Source organism: Silene latifolia, chromosome 8 (genome assembly GCF_048544455.1).
Source record: "Silene latifolia isolate original U9 population chromosome 8, ASM4854445v1, whole genome shotgun sequence".
NCBI classification, from domain to species: Eukaryota; Viridiplantae; Streptophyta; class Magnoliopsida; order Caryophyllales; family Caryophyllaceae; genus Silene; species Silene latifolia.
Genome location: NC_133533.1, coordinates 42,800,860 through 42,824,277, shown reverse-complemented (window position 1 = coordinate 42,824,277; position 23,418 = coordinate 42,800,860). Strand labels below are relative to the sequence as shown.

At 37.4% G+C, this 23,418-nt stretch overlaps 3 protein-coding genes across 6 annotated transcripts; 2 read left to right on the top strand and 1 right to left on the bottom strand.

Annotated features, from left to right (window-relative positions):
• The first annotated feature begins 217 nt into the window (after positions 1-217).
• Positions 218-2,754, top strand: LOC141594308 (wax ester synthase/diacylglycerol acyltransferase 11-like). The gene is made up of 7 exons (XM_074414412.1): positions 218-472; positions 663-1,247; positions 1,386-1,452; positions 1,525-1,634; positions 1,716-1,925; positions 2,021-2,158; positions 2,482-2,754. Exons 1-7 carry the CDS (start codon positions 218-220, stop codon positions 2,653-2,655), a joined length of 1,539 nt encoding a protein of 512 aa, XP_074270513.1. The 3' UTR covers positions 2,656-2,754.
• A 2,727-nt stretch (positions 2,755-5,481) lies between these two features.
• Positions 5,482-7,337, top strand: LOC141596771 (cytochrome b561 and DOMON domain-containing protein At3g61750-like). Its single transcript, XM_074417019.1, has 4 exons — positions 5,482-5,870; positions 5,959-6,355; positions 6,491-6,783; positions 6,885-7,337. The coding sequence occupies exons 1-4, from the start codon at positions 5,658-5,660 to the stop codon at positions 7,152-7,154; spliced, it is 1,173 nt and encodes a 390-aa protein (XP_074273120.1). The 5' UTR covers positions 5,482-5,657; the 3' UTR covers positions 7,155-7,337.
• A 334-nt stretch (positions 7,338-7,671) lies between these two features.
• LOC141596770 (protein REDUCED CHLOROPLAST COVERAGE 1-like) lies at positions 7,672-21,580 on the bottom strand. 4 transcript variants are annotated; one of them, XR_012522587.1, is made up of 25 exons: positions 21,371-21,580; positions 21,062-21,149; positions 20,817-20,878; positions 20,001-20,093; positions 19,661-19,733; positions 18,646-18,993; positions 18,452-18,519; positions 17,421-17,552; positions 17,077-17,118; positions 16,435-16,956; positions 16,189-16,346; positions 15,206-15,671; positions 15,052-15,114; positions 14,697-14,798; positions 14,235-14,543; positions 13,721-13,813; positions 13,497-13,598; positions 13,272-13,376; positions 12,959-13,092; positions 12,263-12,446; positions 11,718-11,849; positions 11,282-11,394; positions 10,823-10,922; positions 8,119-10,205; positions 7,672-7,943 (listed from the first exon to the last, which is right to left on the bottom strand). XR_012522587.1 is itself a non-coding variant. In XM_074417017.1 (24 exons), the coding sequence occupies exons 2-24, from the start codon at positions 21,120-21,122 to the stop codon at positions 8,241-8,243; spliced, it is 5,427 nt and encodes a 1,808-aa protein (XP_074273118.1). In that variant the 5' UTR covers positions 21,123-21,149; positions 21,371-21,580; the 3' UTR covers positions 7,991-8,240. The 4 variants fall into 4 exon arrangements, 2 of the variants coding, with proteins under 2 accessions (XP_074273118.1, XP_074273119.1); XR_012522588.1 differs by having other exon boundaries at positions 10,832-10,922; XM_074417017.1 differs by lacking the exon at positions 7,672-7,943 and having other exon boundaries at positions 7,991-10,205.
• Positions 21,581-23,418: the final 1,838 nt, after the last annotated feature.

Below are 23,418 nucleotides of genomic sequence, written 5' to 3'. Positions count from 1 at the left end.
TTAAATTGATAACTCTAATTCTCTCAACCTCTTCATCTTTCTATTTAATACTCCTACTTTGTATAACCAGTAAACAACAAATGTGCTTTGCTAAGCTAAATTCGACTCATCACTTAGCTATTTATTACGTACTCGAAACCTTTTCTTTCATAAGCCCTATAAATATGTATATGTTCATACTTCATAGTATATTTACGTTAATCTCGAGTTCACTAGAATGGAGAGTGTCATTAGTAGACGTAAGCGAGGCGTAATCAAACCAATAGAAGTTAAGCCTATGAGCAAAGACGAAGTTGCTATGTTCGAAGAAGAAGAAGAGCCATTGAGTCCGGGTTCACTCATATTTCATAGGCCAACTTTTAATATACATATTTTGGCTATTATGGGTTGTCGGACTCCTATTAACGTCGATCTTATCAAGGCTAAACTCCCACTTACGCTCCTAAAACACCCTCGTTTCTCTAGTCTCGTGGTAATGTTTTCTTAATCGCGTTCAACCCTTTTTTTAGATTCAGCCTCGCTCTAATGTCTTGTCTTTCGACGTTGGAAAAAATACATTTTGTCGAAATCTGTCCTTGTTTAATCATGAAGTATGAGTATTAGCCTAGTACGTACAAATTACGCGCTGCTAATAATAATCATGTATACAAATATGTATTCAGGTAGGAGATGCAAGTAAAGGTGAAGAACTGAAATGGGTAAGAACGGAAGTGAACTTGGACAATCACATAATAATCCCGAAAATCAACCTCGAAAACAATATATTACCGGAAAAGTATGTCGATAATTACATATACAATCTGAGCAAAACAAGCTTAGACAAGTCAAGGCCACTATGGGACTTCCATATTCTTCATGTCAAGACCTCTGAGGAGACTCAAGCGATAGGCATGTTCCGAATTCACCACTCTTTAGGGGATGGCTCATCTCTCGTTTCTCTCCTTTTAGCCCTTATGCGTAAGATGTCAAATCCCGAGGAGTTACCGACAATACCTCCTCAAAAGACAAGCAAAAATAAGACAAGGAATGATGAGAAAGGTGTGTTTTGGAGACGGGTTTTAGGCCTATGGTGGGTTTTGACATTGTGTTGGAATACCTTAGTGGATGTTGCTTTGTTTGTGGCAACAACGGTGTTTTTGAAGGATGATTCGCCTCTTAAGATTCCTTCTGTGTTCACTCCTAGAAGGGTTGTTTACAAGATGGTTAGTCTTGATGATTTGAAATTGGTCAAGAATGCAATGGCTGCTGTAAGTTACTAATTAATACTCATTTATAGTTTTATATTTTCGTAATTTACCACTCCCATCGATGTTAAAATAAAAAAGAGGTATTGGACGATCAATGATTGATCTCGAGTAAAAGTCGTGTAAGTTTTTAATGTGCAGACGATCAATGATGTAGCACTTGGAGTGACAGAAGCTGGGTTGTCTAAGTATCTTAGCAGGAAATACGGTAAATTAAGTTTGGCTTTAAAGAAGTCGCGTACTGTCATGAAAAGGCTGATACCGTGTATTTTGTGTTCAGGAAATGAAGTAAACAAACATAAATCTAAGGAGCAAATAAACAAACTTCTCAAGAAAATGAGGCTTAGATCAGTACTACTAATAAACTTACGACCATCCGGAGGAATACAAGTAAGCATATATAGTAGCATACAATAACGCTCTCATTTTCAGAAGTGTTTCGAGTTTAAGACTAAATAAACTTGACGACAGGCGTTATCTGATATGATGGAGAAAGATGCAGAAGCAAAATGGGGGAATGCAGTAGGATATGTAATTCTTCCCTTTACTCTGGCATTGAGAGACAATCCTCTGGATTACATTCGAGAAGCCAAGGCAACAGTCGATCGCAAAAAGCACTCTCTTGAGGCTTTACTCACTTATTCAATCTCTGAATTTGTTATGAAACTCTTTGGTACTAAGGTTAGTTGTCATAGCTACTAAAACATCCTTAATTAATTAGTACGGAGTATAAATTAGCATAAATAATGATCTATTATTAATTATTAAATTTGCAGGTTGCAAGTGTATTGTCACACAGAATCAATACACATACAACAATGTGCTTCTCAAACTTAGTAGGACCTTTGGAAGAGATAGGCTTCTATGGTCATCCTATGTCTTTCTTGGCTCCAACTTCCTATGGACAACCACATGTAAGTAACTTACTACTACTTTTCTATTAACCTTCTTTGTTTTTAATACTTTCAATATTAGTAATGGGTCTCTATTGATGCTTCTCAAACTGGCGTATCGCGCGTTTTATTGGTCTTTTGTATTCCCTTAGTTCAAGTCCTTTCCATATGTTCGTTCAAGATTCCTCACATATGGAAATGACTTGAACTGAGGGAGTATTATTGAAAGCAATGTTAACTCAAACCTTTTATCTTGTTATACGCTCGAATAATGTTTTTTTGTTGATTAGAAGTTCCACAATATGATGATGTTATTATAACACAAAAGACGTGATATGGTATAGGGTTTGATGATCAACTTTCAAAGCTATGTGAACAAGATGACGATAGTAATATCGGTCGATGAAGATACTGTCTCGGATCCTCACCAGCTAGGTGATGACATTGTTGAGTCTTTGAAGGTAGTTAAGGGTGCCCTCATAGCACAAGGCCTTGCTAAGGATGGAATTGCATCATGACATGGAATTTTGTACAAAAGTTAGTATGAATATGGTATGTGGAAGAAATAAATGAATGACTTAATGTAGTCAATGCTAATACTCAGGATGCAGTTGATAAATGCATTATATTTATAGTAAATCTATGTCCTATGTCATAATATCCTTGTGGCACTATTCATTTCACTGAATAGATGTCAGATAATTTGGCCGGTAAATTCTCGAGAGGTGGTATTTATGATTAGTGAGGACTGAGGATCATCTGTTCCATTTTTGTGTCCCATTGTATGTCACACTAACACCGCTTACATTTCGACACATCAATTGTGGCAAAATATAATTTTACAATTTATATATTAACTAGTCTAGTTCTCGCGCACTGCATGCGCGGTATATATAGGGTTTTTATTTTTAGCATGTTTTAATCATAGGTTAAATCGGCACGTTATTAATTTTCATATTTCATGCTAAAATGTATTTTGATTGGAGGAAAAAAAAAAGTAAATGTACATTTTAATGATTTTTTTAAATTCGAAATTAATGACGTCTATTTATAAAATTACTTAAAAAACATTCATCATATAAGCTAAAAATATGAGCTTAGTTTTATTTTCTACAGGTAATTATGTGCTCAATTATTAATAATAGCTCCAAATGAAAAATTTAGTAATATATAATTTATGGGTTTATATCAAATTTATATTATTTCAATCAATAGTTATATTTTAAAGTTTAATAACAAATTATACTTTGATAAAAATAAGATATGATAAAAGGATAATGATTTAGGCCCTGTTCTTTTGGACTGAAACTTATCTGATCTGAACTAAACTGAACTTATAGGATCTGAACTGAACTTAACTTAACTTATAGGATCTGAACTGAACTTATTGGATCGAATCGAATCAACTTATAGGATCGAATCAATGAATCGAATCAACTTATAGGATCTCGAATTGAACTTAAATTAAGTGAGGTATAGGATCTCGAATCAACTTATAGAATCGAATCGAATCGAATCAACTTATAGGATCGAATGTAATCAACTTAAAAGGATCGAATCGAATCGAACTTATAGAATCTCGAATCGAACTTATAGAATCGAATCGAATCGAATCAACTTATAGTATCTGAATTGAACTTATATTAAGTGACTTTAAGTCCAAAAGAACAGGGCCTTAATGGAAGAAAATCAATCTTATTTGTTTCCTTAACTAAAGAAGTGCTTTTGGAGAGAACATTTCATAATCCTTATTCTTTTAGTATAAGGGGGATTTGTTGAAATGTTAGAAGCTAAGTAGAGGTGTACACTGGGCCGGGCCAGTGTGGGCTGGGCTGGGTGGGTGCGGCATTGAACCGGCACTAAATGAGAATCGAGCTGGGCCGGGCTAGTGCTGGGCCAGTTTTGCCTGGCACTAAATCGGCCCACTCAGTAACGGGCTAGGCCTCTATTTTTATTTTATTTTGTGTTTGGACCGGGCTGGGCTGAGGAAGTTGTGGCACTAGCCCGACACTAAGGGATGACCGATTGACCGGGTTGGGCTGTGTGCTGACCGGGCCACCTTTTTACGACCCACATATCCGGATTGGGCTGGGCTAGGTTGGGCTAGCCCGCCACGTTGTACACCTCTAAGTCAAAGAAGAATCTCAAGTGATATTGTACGTTGAGAAACATGACAGGCCACCAGAATAAGGTGGTTATTAGTTAGTTGTCTATCCTATCTAATCAACTTGTATAATTAAATGAAGAATCTACCTAATTAATTAACTTACCTCTATTTAAAGGACCTACAGATATCTTGTCACTTAAGGTTGTGGAGGTTGACCTCTAAACTATGTTTAGCACATTCAATTGGTCTCCCTTGTGACGGGTTACCATTTGTGACGGATATTTTGTGAGATAAAATGGTAACAAAATGGGTTAGTGGAGAAAGGGGACCACATGAATAGTGTTGCAGAAAGAGAAAAAGTGGGTACTTTGTGAGGTAAAATGGTATCCGTCTTTAGCTTGTGACGGATATGTCATGTCTTCAATGAGAATTTGTGTAGCACATTATGGTATATTAATTTGCAGCAGCCAAATACCAGTAAGGCAGTAACTCTACTTAACTATGTAGTCAGAAACCTTTGACACCTAAAAAAAAATATTGATTTGCGTGAGGAAGCTTATAAATATTCTTCAATGTCGATCCCATAATTTCGAAGCAAATTATTAAGATATAGAACAATTGATTAAGCTGCCTGCAACCATTAATTTAAACTTTTAATTGAGATGTTTTTCTCATGATATCAAGAGTGAGAGAAAATTAAAGTTCGTGTTGGAATCCTCGTAACCTCCAAATCTCACTTCAGGTCTTCAATACATGGTTCTCACCCTAATTACTAATAACCGACCCAATGGAATATTGGATTTTCAAGCAAACTAAATGTTGCATAATTGACATTCCAACATCAACAACACACTTCAAAAGTCATACAAAAATCACAAACTAGACAAGTTATTGATGGCAAAAGTTTACTTATAACCAACTTATTGGGTCCCTTATACACCTAAAAGCTACTGTATTATTTTTTTTCCACATTGTCATATTTTATGTTTTTAAATGATACTCCCTAATAATTTATATTTTAAACGTGATAACAAGAACCATAAATCCTAATTCCGCTACTAAGAACGACACTGAAAAACACGAAAGACGAAAACAGAAGCAAGAAACGTAGGGTCAAAAGACCAGAAATTGAAGTAGGAAGAAAAGGCAGTAACTAATGATTACCCGCCAAAACCAACCACCTTAGTCCTTATATTATAGGGATATACCCCATTTCAACATCATAACATAACCCAGATTTCTTACACATAACACATTCTCTTTACTTTCAATGCACGAGACTGTTACATCCCAACCTCCTTACCACTTTATTACATCTTTTATGTTTTTTTTTTCTTGTAATTCCTTGTCTTACAAAAATCATCCCTTTAATCATCCAGTTAACGCAATTTATTGTGTACTACGTCTATAATAATGAGGAACTCGAGATATCGAGTTTTGGGTTTGCTTTTCGGGTTCTGGGTTTTGGTTGTGATTGCTTCAGTTCATGCTGATGAAGCAAATGCAGGAGTTCAAGATGAAAGATCACAGTTCTGCAATATTGATTTAGCAACTTTTCTTCCTCCTCCTTATGGTAATCTCTCTTATTCAAGCTGTCGAAACGTCTGGGAGACTTTCGTGTTGAGGGTAAGTTTTGTTCTGTTTTGTATATGTTGTGGGAAAGTTTCGGAACTCTCAAAAGAACTTGTGCCTAATACTGTTGTTAATAATGCAGTACTACCAGAGCAAGGAAAATACAGTAACCATAGTATTATCATCACTATACACAGGAGGATGGGTAGGAATGGGATTCTCGAAAGATGGAATGATGGTGAACGGAAGTGCCATGGTTGGGTGGATTAGCAAAACCGGGCATGCCAGAATAAAGCAGTATTATCTCAAAGGACAGAAATCATCTGAGGTCGAACCAGGAAAGGGGGAACTCAACCTCACCAGCATTCCACCAGTTGTGGTGCTTGACGGCGCTAACATTTACCTTGGATTCCAGCTTCAGTTTGATGCTCCTCTCTCTGAGCAACCAACTCTTCTAGCTTTCGGAAGCAGGATTCCTATTAACCACAAGCTCTCAATGCATGACGATAAAACCACCATACGAATTGATTATACAACAGGTCAGTCGCCATAGTTACTTTAAAATGTTTTTTTTTTTTTTTATCATATGGTCAGTCGCCATAGTTACAGACAAAAAAAAAGTAGTCATTTGGTTGTCAAAGGAAGAAAACTCTAATATTTTGGCAAATTATCAGGATTTGCTGCAACTGACAGTGGAGGCCGAAATTTTGACAAGATGAAAAGGAGTCACGGGATACTCGGTATGCTTGGATGGGGGTTAATTCTTCCTATTGGAGCAATGGTAGCCAGGTTTCTAAAGAGAAAGGAGCCCCTGTGGTATTACCTCCACACTGTCATTCAGTTTACAGGGTTTATCATTGCACTGGCCGGGATTGTGGTCGGTCAAGCGCTTTATAACCAAATTCATGCAGACATTCCTGCTCACAGAGGCATTGGGTATTTTGCTTTGTCACTCAGTGTTCTTCAGGTAATGTTTTTTTTTTTTTTTTTTTTTTTTTTTACCTTCCTCCACATATGTTATACTGAAACCCCATGTAGCATCTGGTCATTATCTACGAATATTTTCAGATACTGGCATTCTTCATAAGACCAGACAAGGAGACTAAGTTACGTAGTCTATGGGCAGCATACCACCGTTGGTTTGGAGTAATTACCCTCTTCTTCGGAGCACTAAATATAGCGCTCGGGATCCAAGTTGGGGGTGCGGGATCTGAATGGAAGATAGGCTACGGGTTTCTGCTAGGCTCTCTCATTGTTACAACAGTTGTATTACAGGTCTTCTCTATGATAAGAAAATCGGAGAAGACAGCACAAACATCTACCTTCCAAATGAGCTGAAGTTCAGGTCGGAAAAGATTAAGATAACTCACAATTTTGATTTTCTAGAGCAAAATGAGGGAGACTCATTCAGCTCCTATTTCCAGTTTTCTACTCCAAAACTAAAAAAAACTAAGTAAATTGGTGATTGTGTACAGATAAGTAGGTTTCACTTGCAATGAAGTTTTGGGCTCTTTTCAAGCAGTACTTCTTTCGTTACTTCTTTCATTCTATTACCAAACCCCCACCCACACCCACACACACACAAGCTCAAAGCTCCCGCTAATGACGTGGGTAGAAGTGGTCAGATGTACCCTCTACTTTTGTATTAACCGCAGAGAGAGATTGTTCATGAATGAACCATAATGAAAAACAATCGACAAACAAATCGAATAGTCGCTTCATAATAAGAGGCGTACCTACAACTAGAAACTGGTCCCAAAACAAAAACAAACAAAAAAGCAGATAATCCATAGTCAAGGGGAGAGTATAACTGTATAAGCTATAATAAACCACAAAATTACTGCAATGGTGAAAAGAAACCATAATCAAATGAAACCTTTTATTGAATGAGAGAGAACGAAAAACAAATACCTCGTTAGTACAGCTGCTGATGCATTTAGCATACACGGTTGAATCTAATTATCGATAAGGTCAATGTTTTGCCAAAATCAAAAGTAAATTGGTTTATGGATTCTGAGAATCAAAATTCAGGGATTTTCTATCCTCAATATATCAAATTGCGACACATTCTTCAGATATTGAGAGAAAAACTGCTACTTCACTAGACAAAAAATCCCTGACATAGACCTGCAGTCAAAAAAAATCCAGCTCTCAGAAAAATTCAAGCATGGCAATGGTCGAAGTCACTGCATCCACTACTCATTCACCTGTAGTTTTTTCTAAGATTGTACAGTCTACAACACGCTTCTTGCCTAAACAAAAAAAAAAATGATTCTACAAATTCTAAGTACACAAAACTAACCTTGATCTTCTCAAAAACGTTAAGCCTGTCAAATTACTGCAACAAGAGAACTGGTAATGTTTAAGAAACAGCACTGGTTGAAGTTTAAAACCAATTCTTCATTCACGTGCCATCTTACTTTCTCAAGATGATAAGGGCACAGGCCTAGAAGTTTCACTATCTCGCAAGACTCTGCTATACGCAATTTTAAATGACTGCGAGCAATGAGGTCTTCTAAGCAAACTAATTGGCACTCTTAGAGTCTGTTTTCGTCTTCTTTTCCCACGAATCAAAATGCTGAAAGTTCTCTCATCATTCTTCACCTGATGATCAGGCTTGTTAATCTCAACACCAATCACACCGTTCTTTTTTGGAAAGTCAACGTTCAGTTGTTCTGTCCCCTGACAGGATATAGCATCATTTATAGTTTTTTGGTGCTCGTTCTCCATACCAATCCATTTGTCTGAGTTAAGTGTCACTTCTTTCTCCACTTCCTCCCCGACACCAATATCTTCAGGAAGAAGAGGAGCCAGACCTGGGTTAGTCTCAGAACTTGGAGATGAAGGATTGTGTTCAACAGATGAAACTACAGAAAACTCAACTGGGTGCCAAACAGTGGTTGGGACAAAGTCTGGTGTCACCGGGTTCATGTTGCATTGCCAAGCATAATGATTGCGATGAAAATGACTGCCACCTGGAGGAAAGCCATTTGTAGGTACAACTACAGGCTGACCTTGACTGTAAGGAGGGTAAATGAATGGCACTTGTTGGATAATGTTAGGAGTACCAGGAGGAGATGGGTATGCATGGTGAGGTGAGGAGAGCATTTGACTGACACTTGGCATAACCCCAGCAGGTCCAGGGTGGAGAATTGACCAGGGACCTGATTGATGACTTATGGTCAAAGGCAGTGGAGTGACACGCGTAACAGCTGGAGATGGTTTGAATGGTGCAGCGGAAGCTGACAACTTCCTACAGGGGATATCTTGTGGATCGCTCAAACTAGTAACCATCAGTTTGTCCTCCAACTGCTCTTCCACTTGCGAAGAAGATATTACGTTATTTTCGAGCTCAGAACTGCACTCAACCATCTCGAAATTCACATCACTAGAAGAACTCATTGAAGGCATCTCATCATGTATACAACCATTCCCTGGTACAACTTCATGAATGTCAATTGTATCACTTTCAGCTCTGTCAATAGTGATAGGCACTCCAGCTATGCCATCTGATTGAATCAACTCAAGGATGCTTTCACCAGACAATGACAGATCAGAATCTGAGAGACGGAAATCAATCTCTTTAACATAGTCAACTTTTACCTCAGCCTCCTGAGAGAGAGCATCTACACATTTTCCAACAGAAACCTCTGTGTCTATTAGATCATTATTTTCATTGGCGTTTGAATGCAGCTTAGCAATTGTCCCTGGCGGTGCAACTGCCACATCCTTATAGGAAGGAGATTTTCCAAGACTGACAATGGAAGCTTTTTCTAGATTTTGCCCAGATTCAATTTCTTTGCCAGTGACCTCCCTTGATTCTTCTCTCACAGAAGGAGGCACAGACTTGACTCTGTAACTCACAGCTTTCATAACTCGTTGACCAGATTTACCGACTTGGGAGGCACCTTTTGCAATATGATGATCTGTGTAACTTCCAGGTGACAGGGTTCTTTTCTTTATGAAACGATAGTTTGTACCTTGTGGAGAATTATTCAATCGGGCATGATCTAACTCAACAACTTCTTTCTTTAGATAACCATATACTTTGCCATTTGTTGTACGCCTCTGTCTTACTCGGCGGCCATAACCTCCAGCCGATCTAGGCCGCTGGACTGGCTGCCACCCATCATCGCCTTCGATATTGGTTTCAGGCACGACATTAATGGAAGTAACGTGATGTTCCTCAATTGTGGTTTCAAGTACAGGCACGGCTTCGTGAACTGGATCTTCAGAGTTACTTGCCAAATTTAGTTCATCAAATGCAACTTGGTCGGATTCATCAATAATATGTTCATCAATTTGATCAGTTCGATCTGAAGTAATCAAGGGTGTATCTTTTGTAGAATCCTCAGTGACGGGTTTGCAAGAATTTTCTTTCTCCTGGATCTGAACATTGGAAATAGCTAGATGAGAGGAATCCAAAGAAGAACCAACAGTAAAAACCCGCTAATAAACTGACTCTTATCAAGTTATAGTTTCAGTTCATCATATCAAACCATTAATTACAAGAACTGAATAGCAACAGCTGGTTGTTATATGACTTCTATAGACAGATTGCTAGGAAATTCTAATCTGATTAGTTGCAAGTCCATAGTGACTTCAGAGAAGCTGTCCTTCATTTCAACCAGTTCAATCCACCACAGATAGCATCCAAGGAATCAAATATAACGGAAATGGTTGAGTGGCTGGTAGTTGTTTTCAAGGCTCAAGTACCAAAACTTTCTACGCTAAGATATAGGCAGCATCCACAGTGATCAAACTGATAAATCTTGCAGCCTATGCATGTACGACCAAAAAGTCAACAAGTAGGGAAGTCATGCAAGGACCAAAAATTATTTTGACTAGAAAGATACGGTTAGGTGTTGATAGTTTAGGTCACAACAAACAAATAAGAACTTCCCACCAAAGCACCCATTATAACGAAAGGATTCTGCTAACCTATTCAAAAATCAAGTCATAAAATTTAAAGAAAAGGAAATTGTATAAAAGGTCTAGATTTATACTTGGTATACCTTCACCGGATAGCATTTTCTCTTGGCTGTCATTGAATTTCTCCCTTTAGTATCAGGATTTGGATTTATGTAATCAAGCAAGTCTGATACACTGGCAATATAAAGCAAAAACAGGCATCAGTCAGAGGCTAGACAAACAATAAGCATATGCATCCATAGAGAAAGCTACCCATGAGCATTGAACCAAATAAACAATACCTCAACGTTTATCAAAATTTTCATGAACAAACCCCCAAGTTAATCAAACAAAGTAATGTGTACACAAAACAAAATTGAACTGAACACCCTACTTACGTGTAAATACTTCATACAGAGTATCGTTATGGTCGAATTAATAAATAAAAACTGAAGATACACATCTCCCTGTCCCCAAAACAAATGGACAAAAGATCAACAGCTTATGACACAATGACCTAAGCAAGTCCAACGTTCAAGACTTCAAGGATATACCTCAGGTGGCCTTTGCTGGCAATGGAAGCATCAGGTTTTCGTGTCCCATTTCTGGCAGCTTCCTGCTGTTCAAAAGCCTTGGATTCAAAATACTCAAGCCAAGCAGCAGCATCCTGCAGATAGGACACCAACCATGAAGCAAAAAATGGCCAAGATAAATTTAATGCACTTAGTTTCTTGCTCCAGAAACTGAGGAAGCATAAACAAGGTTTCTAGTTTCTACTAAATCATGAAGCACATATTTCGAGTGGGAACTTTCTAATTAGTAGTATCTTCCTGGAATAATCTATCCAACGGAAGGACATTGCTCGGACTGACAAAGGCATTTGATTTAAAGGCACATGCTAAAATCCAGCACAGTTTTTTAGCTTCACTCTAACCAAAGTGAACAATGATCTCTTCAAAAGAAAATAAAAATTAAACGAAGAATAAATACCTGTGTGCGTAAATCATCAGGACCTAGCTTAGCTCGAAGAATTTGCAAGGTTGTTTGCTCATGCTGAACACTCAATGGATAGGCTTCCATCAATGAAAGTGCAATGGCAATAGCATGGTAACTAGCTGCAGTCTAGAAAACAGGGAAAAACAACAATTACAGCTAGTCAATAGTGGGCTTTGGCTAAACAAGAATTAAATGTGGTGAAGCAATTCATATGGCCCACTGCAGTTTTTCAAAAGCATTGTCAATAATTCAGACAGAACCTGAGCAGTGTACAGCGTATTGGCCATACATGTGCACATATTACAGGATGAGTATTATACAAAATCTGTCAGAGGCTGCTTAAAAATCTCGAACGAATTTTCCGTCAAGAGCATACCAAAAATAAGGCAACCATTGAACTAGCTTACAGCACTACAGCTAATAAAATGATGGGTACTAAATTTGAAACAGTTCAAAGAAAAATGACAAACATAATGATGGCGCAATCAGAAATTAATTTTACTCCATAAAAGCATTAAGGAAATGGCCAAGCAAAGAACCTGAATGTGATCCGCGCCTAGTAACCTTTTGTTACATTTTAGAGCCTTGTGGAGGTATCGAAGGGCAACATGCACATTCCCTAAGCCTTCCTCCATCATAGCCACATTAATATAGGTGGCAGCGGTATTTGGATGGGATGGACCACACGTAAGATGAAGCAGATACAGAGCACGTTTCACATACCTGAAGTCATAACAGATATATCAGTGTTATGACACTACAGATAAGAGGCACAATGAAACTGAGTTTTAATTGACACCAAATTCACATGGCAATATGGATTATAGACGACATTGTTTCTCCAGAATGCAGAATATTTCATTAAGTTTCAAGTACGCCAAAACACCACCCGGAACAAATGGTTCTGATCATTTTAAGATTCACAATACAACCACAAAAACTACTATACCTCCACTTGTATAATAAGCATTGTACAACCACTATACATTTATCCGAGCTTATGTTATTTTTCGGAGCTTTTCAAAAGTTTTTTTTTTTTTATGTTTAAGTGTGTGAATTCAGAAACTTTACCGTATATCTCAGATTCTTTAAAACAAAACACGAAAACTTTAGTGCAGAGCTCGGATTCTAAACCACCAGTTGTACAACTGGTGGTATAATCTATTAATTGCAATACAACCTATAAAGTATACACTCTTAAAGTCTAACATAGAAATATTACAAAGAAATCATACTTGAGAGCGAGCTCTGTATGCTGAAGGCGGTAATAAAACACGGCCAAATCTCCATAACTTTTCATTGTATCTGGATGATCAAGCCCCAGTTCCCTCTCATTGATGTCCAAGGCTTTTTGCTGGTAGATTGTTGCCTGTGAATTAATTGCCAAAAAGACACATTAGAAGAACATGCTGTTTAGAGTTTAGACAATGGAAACTAGTAGACATAAAAAGTGATATGCTAATTACAACCCTGCAACCTCGATGAGAGTTCTTCGAAAATTGGAAAGGTAACTATATCTGTCAAGGCATAATGTGAAACTTAAGGCACCTGATTAAAATCTCCAGTATGATACAAGACCACAGCAAGGAGACTGTAAGCTCCCGCTGTCATTCTATGATAGGGACCACAAACCGCAACCAGCTTTGCTAAAGCCTGCAAACACAACCAAAATTAAATATCACACACCAAGTAGCCAACTCTCCTAATTGAACTTCTTTCAAGACACTCAACAGAAAAGTTTCAAGTATCCCATCATAGTAAGTAGTAAGAAACCTTAGTCCCGTAAATAACTGCATCTTCAAGTTTCCCTTTATCCAGAGCTGTCTTCGATGACTCCAAAAGTTGCCTTCCATCAGCTGATGAGCATGCTGCTTGCTGCAAGATAATAATGACACAAAATAACACTTAGTTCAACATCTTCAACCAGCATTCCGCATAATATATGCTCTTTTTGAGATGAAATTGATAACATTTACTCCATATTTCTTAGTCCTGACCTTATGAACAGGTATCAAGCTGACAATGTCTGTTCTTCTGAAAGGAGTTGCAGAATTCATATTGTAGTCCCTCGGAACTAGCTCAAGACCTACCTGTAAAAAATAATAAAAAAAAAAACCAAAAAGTTCATTAATACCAAAGCTTTTAGCGGAATAAAATATACACAAAGAGATTGTAAGTTTTGTGTGTATCCTAGCGACATACAATTATAAACTCCTACACCCTCAGTACAATCAACTAAAAAATCAGGTCAAGACAATCTACACACGCCAAACTATTAGAAAATGATTAGCTAACTAAACTTCTCGTAAGTACTGAGACTCTGAGAGTAAACTTCGCCAAATTGCTGTCCTTAGTGTCCTATATCACCTGTGTAAAATATTCCGCATTATTGCCAACAAATGTGTCCCGTATTGAATGTCATTCCTTGACTTAACATCATTTAATTAACTATTTTGCATATCAGCTTAATATGAACAAATTAAACTGAAAGATTAAGTAATGATCCACTACCTTCTGACTCAGTCCACGCAAGATGGCAAATTTTCTCAAATCTTTGAAGTTATATCCACCAATACCCCAGTCATATCGTCTCAACAAGAACAATCCCAACCATCTCCGCACAAGAGAGTGGATCGTGTACAGCTTCTCTGAATTATCTGGGACCCCCAGCATCAAATTCAGTGCAGCAGCAATGGTCACAGCCACATCATTGGTTGCAACTGAAGCAATTACAGCTTGAAGTATGTGCTTATAAGCTCGAATAATCATCTCATGGATACAGAGAGACTGAACATGAGACAGTTTTTCTGATAACTTCACCTGTACAAAGAAAAATGTTTCACGAGGTAATTATAAATTGAACTCCAAATCGAATGAATGTGTTCTATGAAATGACCCACGTTCTTATGAGACATATCGAAACAACTGAAATATTGTTGCAGAAGCAAAAAGACAAAGGACCATGAAACTTACCACACGCCCAAGAGAACGCATACGAAGACCCCTCGTGTGCATGAAATCAGTCAAGGTTCTCCCATCGACAGGGGAGAGTTCCAATGAACCAAAATCTGCAACCTGTAAATAAATAAAAATGTTAAGATAGCGGAATGATCCAAGTGCTCTCAGTGGTGGACCAAATGTCAACAATTAAGGTGCAGCTGTGCAAGTGCATCAATTTGATTGGCAATAATTTTCTTTCTTGAATTTTCATAAAAACTGACACATCAAATTATTATCTTGCACTAAAATAGATGAAATCTGCATCTGCCTCTTAGTGCATTATGGACTGAGAAATTCAAGACAATGTCAAAAACATCCAGGTCATTACCAGCTTAGATAAAGCAACGTCATCATAATATTTCTGGGAGAGATCAACTAAGTCCCGCAAAGACTGCATTAAAAAAAATTGTTAATAGACTGTTACTATTTACAACATGTGAAAAAAATGTACCTAGTTTTAAGTAAATAAATGTGATCACCACCTTCTCGTGCAATCCTGTATCGGACTCTTTTAAACGATTAAACGCTTCTTCAGACAAGATCATTTTCAGTTCAGGCTCACTATCACTCAGGTGGGGTTCTACTAAGGACTTTGAAATATCAGATTGAACAGAAGATGTTACTTCCGACTTCTTGCTCTTGAGTGATTTAAGGGGTGTTCCGAGTCCTTCAACTTTCATCTCATTCTTAGCTTTCTTAATGGTAGTTTTCTTGTCTTTCTCTGAAGTTTTCTGATCTTGGAGATGTTGTATCCAACAAGCTCCTAGCTCCCACCTCACAAAATTGTCTTGCCTTTGGGTCTCCTCCTGAAGTTTGGCAAGACTGTCCTCCAACAGTTTCTCAACAAGAACCTGAGAGGCCCTAAGCCTTTCCTTTTCTACAGATTCTGACTGGTATAACAATTTCTGATTATCGGAAGTCGCTCCTTCATGAAGCAGCAGCCTTAAACTGCAAGAAATGTAAAAAAGAGAAAAAACCATTGACTTGTGGGCAACGAGAGAAAGCCATAGGACAATCCCTATATTTACAAGTAAGAAGATATTTGGTTGGGTCTCTCGGAATGGATTGGAATTGATTTGTTCCATTCCAATGTATGGTTAGAGCATTTTGGAATGAATTTTGATACCTAATGGATTCTAACTCCATTCCAACCCCTTGGAGTCCCATAACCACCTTTCCCCCTTGGTTTCAAATTTCATTCTCCCCTCTTACAAGTTTAGATGAACCAAACAACTTTATATGTGAATGGATTTGAAATCCCAATGAAATTATATTCGAATCCATTTCGTTTTATGTTATTGAACCAAACGGCCCCTAAATTCCCTCCAACCCCCAACATTAAACCAAAAGTATGCGAGTAAACTAAAGTCGCTGAATCAAGAGTTAAAAAACAAAAAGTAAAGCGTAAACCACAGTTGCAAGTAAGATCATCATTTACAGAGTCCACATATCAAAGATAAGTGACCTGTTGATATTAAGAGCATTGGCGCCACCATCGAGTTGATCAAAGGACTCCAAGCTTGAAGATAACGGTTCAACTAGAGCATCTTCTTTCACCTCAACCTTGACAGTAACAATGTAACCAGCAAACCTCAGATTAACATAACCTAAACTGCTGACATCCTGAAAAGAAACAATCAGTTTATTTGAGCATTCTGTTTTTATTCAACCATCTAAAAGATACAGCTCAATAACAGCAATGCAATCATACATGAGCAGCTGTATTCTCATCAGCTGTAATCCCTTTCAACAGGTTTCTTTCTGTAAGATTCCTCCGATCCAATCCAGTGGCCTGACGCCCGTCTATCTTAGTGTCAAGCTTGCAGCTTGCAAGGGAAACATCCTTCACAACAGTGACGAGCAAGTCGCCAACTTTCTCAGAATGAAGAATCTCATTATTTGCAGCCATGTTCGTATCCATTTTTTTGGAGACATGCTGCAAGGCGAAAATTGCCCTGAAAATTGCTACATCTACAAACAAGTTATGAGTAAGAAAAGCCTTTCTATCACGAATTTGCCTCTCCTCTGGAGTCTTGCATGGCATTAACGCAACAAAGCGGAATTCATTCGCCCAAGGTATCAAATCACTTTTGCCATCTCTTCCCCAGCCACCACCATTGCCACCCCAATTTGCATCCTCCACCGGAAGAGGAGGGAACGTAGAAAGAAACTGTGTTGCAAAAGGAGGAATGAGCCATGTATTTGCTCTAAAGCCATATGGTAGGTTGCCAAACTGTAATATTTAAGAAAATTTTGTAAGGAAAATGGAACTGAGGTTGAAGGAAAAGATGACTACGATAATCTTGAGAACCTTGGTCCAGAATGTAAACAAAAAACAAAGACAATTACGTACCTTGTTACGATCGGAAAATGCTTTCATGAGGTCATCATAAGCCTGCAAACCAAGTAAAATCAAACATGGATTATGTTTCAAATCGGCAAATCAGCATGGAATTGCAACTAAAATTATAAACCCATTAAGAAAAATGAATAGTAGGCCAGTAGGGTACAAAAGTTGTGTCTAAAGTCTTAAACATACAAAATCATCTTGCAGTAAGTCCTGAAATAACTAGCCCACTTGAAAATAATGAATTGATGATTAACTGAGAAGTCACATAATCAGAAGAGTAATGCAACTGTGTAAACCACATACTATATGTCTATATCCAACAGCAAACGAGACAAGTTGACACTCACATTATCGAAAGCTCGACTAATTTGTCTTAGCAGATCAACAAGGTTGCGACTGAGAATACGATGCTTCCCAATGCAAATGAAACCTTGCTTGCAAGCCTCAACGTGCACCAGCTTACCATTGCACAGCTTAATCTGATCCAAGCCCAAAACAATGTTAACAAAATATCAACGCCCTCCAAAACAAGCTCAGGCTAACAAAGAAAATATAGACATAAAACATGACAATACAGCACCATTTTCATCTATATGTACCTTAGGATTTGTTTGGAGACAAATAATGGAGGGAAAGAGAGAGGATGAGTGGAGGGGGGGTCCATTTGCCTTGTACGAGGGAGATGGAGGGATCCATTTTCCCTCCCTTTCAAAACCCTTCATCTCCATTTTGTTACCCAAACAACCTTTCCCTACAAACTCCCCTATCTAAACAAAGTTTTAGTGAATTTTAAAGGTTAAAGGAGTATTTTCGCAATTTAATTGCTATTCCAAAACATAACTAAACACACAGCCTTTACACAATGAACTTCAGAACACTAGAGCTCTTAATCCTCTTCCTACTCATAGGAAACTATGTCATCAATACACGAAGCATTGATGTGGCTATGCCAGATGGCTCTAGTTACTATCAAAGTGGAAAAGTTATTGACATTCTAATCCAGCCTACTACCTATTGAACATCAACAAAGGCTAGTGTGAGACATAGGGGCTTGTCTAACACGCAAGATTAAGCGCTATACATACCATGTGTGCTCGCCACACACGGACATGAGAATATGAGATTATCTCAGCTAGCCTATTGCTCCACAAAATCCTAAAATCAGTGACGGGGCTAAAATTCAAACTTCTAAAGGGTGCAAACTTGCAATTCAAAAGAATTGCTTAGAAAACTAAAATTGCAAATTCGAAACATAATATTCAAATTTTCATTGCCGAGTGGCTAGCCCTGGGCTCCACTATCAACATTTTCATAAAATTATGCAGTATTTCGCTTGCAACATAGTACAATGTCAATCACAAATCAAGAAAATTCTTACATCCAGAAAAAACAGATGATCGTCCTCTACATTCTGATCATCAACCTGTCGAATTGCTCGTCGGATAACTGCAACATCATCAAATCAACTATGACGATCAACAAACAACACTCCAACGAATCTCCTCACATTTCATCAAACATAATTCCGAACAAACACGCAAATTAAAATTAACAAGGTACAAAAACACTCACACTGAAGAGGAGAAGATATATGCGAAAGCGAAAAGAAGTCGTAGAAGCTTCCGAGCTTAGGGCAAGCATTGTTCGTTTCGCCATCGCCGTCAATCAACGCGGAAACATCATTTTTTCGGTTTTCCGACGCATTCGCTTTTCCGTCGGTATCCTCCGCCGTCGACGGCGGCGATTGCTTTCCGCCGGCGGATTTTGCGGTCGATTTCTTCGTCTTATCGTGCACCATTTTACCGTCCACCGCCTTTCTGACATCCTTAACGTGCGCCGATGGACCAAAGATTGTGGTGCACGCTACAATGTCCAGCAGTCTTCTAACGTGCGCCTCCGCGCTCTCCTTATCGTACGCCTCTGTTAACAGCCAAAAACCGTACAATTTAGTTAGTTGTTAGTTGATTGATTAAACGCTGTCGTTTCGTGATTTAATTAATTCGTTGTTTTGTTTTTGGCGGGGTGGTTATTTATAGGTGTATTTTGACCTTGGGTTATACACTAAGGAGTTTATTAATACACAAGACAGGTAATAACCGTCACAAGCTTGTAACGGATATATCGTCATAAGAGGTGCGATACTTTTAACTTAGGTTCAACTATCTTTAGCGATATATTGCACTAGTTGTCTCATTACATTATCAAAAATGATGAAAGACAATTATTTTATACTTTATTAAACTACTCATTTTTTGTTAGTAGATTTTAAAAAAAAAAAAAATTACGATTAGTGATATCCTTGGGTTTCAATGAGTATACAAATTGTTGTTTAAGATTAGACTATTCATCTTAAACTTAAAACGGTCAAACACAGAAGATTAGACAAAAACAAAATGTTTAGAAATGAGTATAAATGTGTCCTATTCTATCTATATAAATAGAATGTAATTTAACCCCGTTTTAATTTTAAAATATTAATTTGTTTGTTTTAAGAAAGAGTAATTGGAAGGAGTGAGTCCATATGTATGATGAGAAGATTAAGAAGATAAGGCAAGACAGGGTCGTTTTCATGGGCATAATGTATCACCTTCAACTAATGTAAGAGTGCAGGGCCTAAGAGCTGCAACGTCCACCGTATCTTTCAATTGTGGACCCCTAACCTGCACATTTTCGGACAATTCCAATTTCAATTCATGCTACTTGTATACAAAATGCATTTTGTGGTTCTAATTTGCCCTTTTTAGCAAGAGGTAAAAAAGGTAAAAGGTCAAATATGGTGTGGTTAATTTTTGTTGATTGAGGGAGATTTGTCCTCTTCACATCATTAGTAAGGCAATAAGGCCCCATTGATGACTTTGGAGAGTTACCAATTTGAGTTAAAAAACATAATTAGAGCCTTAGAGGTGAGTAAGAGTATGGTTTCCAACCTCATGAGACAATGAGAAGTTGGTGATGTTGCATGTCGACGTGTTTACTGATAACAGCTTGCGGACGTCGATAATTTTATCTGTAGATATTCCCTGTTTTTTTTAAATAAAAATACATTAGAAATATCGACAAAATGAGTAACTGAGTGGTGTATATTTACTATAGACAAAACAGGCAGATTCTGAATAAAGAAATGACAATGAGGCGATGACCGAGTGATTAAGCGAACGTCAGAAGTGTGCAAATTTTGATGAAAACGTAAAAAAGCTTGTTTTATGCGACATTTGAATTTAAGGGATTTCTGCCACGCATATGTAATCTTAAAATATGATGGATGTCGACAAATTACGTTAATGAATTAATGGTAGAGGCTAACCACATGAACACTCATTAAGCATAAATCTTAATTACTTATAAACAAAAACAATATTTTCATTGTCTAGCTAGGATGGAAAATCACTTGAACAAAATTCATCATCTCCACCAAATAGCTTATAAAAAGGAAATTACTTCCTAAGATATTAATTTTAAATGCAAAAGTACCCACATAGATTTGATCCCACCCAATGAGGAAAATGACACCACCTTAGTCTTATATATATAATCAAAAATATAAAATAAAATTCATTAAAGAACATTCATGCGTAGGCAACCCATTGAAATACTCCGTATTTGCTAATACCATTAAGGTATCTAATTAATCTCACTTTCAAATAAATGATTATTTACTTAAAAACCGTTTTCAATATAAACAAATTTAGTTATTTACATGAATATAGTTGAAGTATGCATATATTGAAAATCGTCAGACCAACCTTCAAAATGACACTCGTCTCATCTGGAAGGTTAACGGTGATATCCATAAGAACGGGAAGAACTGCAAAACAATAAACACGATTATATAACAAACAAAAATTGTCCCAAACTACGGAATATTAATAATACTTAATCCGTACTTTACTAATTTTACCATATGAAAATAATTTAACAAAAGCCATAATAAAACCTTCAAAAAAGAAAAAGAGTGAAATTAAAGATTAATGAATTAAAGAGTACATACTCTTTTCTTCTTTTTTCTTCTTATCTCCCTTGCTCTTTCCTCTTCCATTCTTATGCGCCATATCTTCAGCAGCTTTTCTTTTCAACCACTATGAATTGTGAATTGCAAATTTACAAAGAGTAAATAAATATTTCCTCTGTTCAATTTGATTATATACGTTTTTCAAAATATGTGACGGGGTTTGAAAAACGTATACAGTGAATGAATTGGAACAGGACTACAGTCTACAGGAGAAGTATATTCAACTATAGATTGATTTCAATGTTATTGACTGAACAAAGAATCTGTATGGGTTTCATGAAAAAATACCTTAAAACTCAAATGAAAATGCGAAAATATAGGATGATCTGCAGTGTCTTCAGTGCAACATTAAAAGCTTATATTATATGAATATGAGAATTGAGGGAAATGATGAAATTCAACTAGTATTTTCAAAAACTAGAATAATACAAATAAGTAGCATTAAATTAAAAAGGGTAATTAATTAGTGAAAAAAATGGAGAGAGAGAGAGAGAGAGAAAATTGAAGAGAGTTAAAATATAATATGGTTGATGAAAACAGGGGAGGTGGGTGTGTGATAAGGAAGGAAGGGTGGAGATTAAATGGTCAGAATTTTTGGCATTTTATGTTGCAGTTTATGTGCTCTCTCGCTTACACCATTTCTACTAAGAGTAATTGTGGGTTTAAGTGGGACATTTGTTGGGTTAATGAGTAGATTTAGTGCAAAGAGTGCAACTAATCAAATGTAAACGTGTAATTTTAATTAGGGTGAATATGTGATTAAGATCTTTTTAATGTAGAGTGAGTATTAATATTTTTGTTGATTTTCGCATTGTGCGTCTTACTCAACGCAATTCATTTTTACTATTTCTATCCTTCATTTTTTCTTCACATTTTTCTCTCTCAATTATTTATGATTAACTCTATTTTATTTGTGGGGGTGGCTAACGGCATAGGAGGTGGTGGTGGGTGGTGTGGGTGGTGGTAGCTGTCAGACGGCGTGAATGGTGGAGACGGAGGGGAGGTGGCATGGGAGCGAGTGTGCAGTAGTAGTGGTGAAGTGTTTGTTAGAGTGAGAGGGGTGAGGTGTTCAACGGATGGGGGAAGGATTGTGCGTGGAGCGAATGGTATAATGGTGGAGGCGAAGATTGTAGGTAGGGTGAAAGAGTGGGTGGTGGGTTTTTTAGAAGAGTGCGGCCGTGATGGTTAGTAGTACAATGGTGGCTAGGCCAGTGCGATAATGGGGGGATTGGGTCGTGGCGTGGTTGGTTGTCGGCGGGGATTTGACGATGGGGTTAAGGGCGGGGATATGTAGTGGCGGTTATACTTGGTGGTAGAGTGATGGTTAGCAGTGTACTGCTTGGATTTTTATTTTAGGAGTTATTTTATGTAGTACGTTGAGTTTTTAAAATTAGGTGTATGCAAATGTAAAATAATAGGGAAGAAAGTTATTGTATTTAGTAAAATGTGTATTGTGAAAACAAATTATAAAATAGAATTTGTATAGTGGATTATAATAATAACCTTGATATCTTGTGGAGTTTAAATTTGTTCTCTTAGCCGACAATTGTAGTTATGTTATTGCTAGGTTATTTATTTTGTAAGAAGTATCTCTAATAAAATGTCACACGCCACTTCAGAAGGCATAGTAATTGAATATAAATCGGACAAAATTGTGAAGGATTCAAATAGTCAAATTACTAGTATTTTGATAATTATGATTCACAATAAAATGTTGAAAATTAACTTATTCAATGAAATGTTACAGTTCAACCAAATAACAAATTGCACTGAAATCGTTGCTGAAATCGCGGAGCTATACCGACAGGAAGAACAATATTGGAGACAACGGTCTCGTGCTTTATGGCTGAGGGACGAGGATCGTAACACTAAGTTTTTTCACTCGAAAGCAGGAGAGCGGAAAAGGAAGAATTACATCAGGAAGTTGATTGATGATACGGGTACTGTGCGTGAGGGCGAGGAGGTAGTGTCGAAAGTTGCTAATGATTATTTTCAAGACCTTTTCACTTCGTCTTTGCCATCCCATTTTGATGATGTTTTAGTCGGGCTAGAGGGAAGGGTTACAGACTGAATGAATAGACTTCTTCAAGCTGAGTATTGTGAAGCGGAGATCGTTGAAACATTAAATCAGATGCACCCTTTGAAGGCTCCGGGACCTGATGGAATGAACGGTCTTTTTTATCAATCCTATTGGCATGTAATTGGACAAAGCGTGGTGTCCACCGTGCTTGGCATTCTGCGTGGTGAGTTGTCCCCGGAACAGGTAAATAAGACAAATATCGTTTTGATTCCTAAGAAGAAAGCGCTGGATAAAATACGAGATTTTAGACCGATCA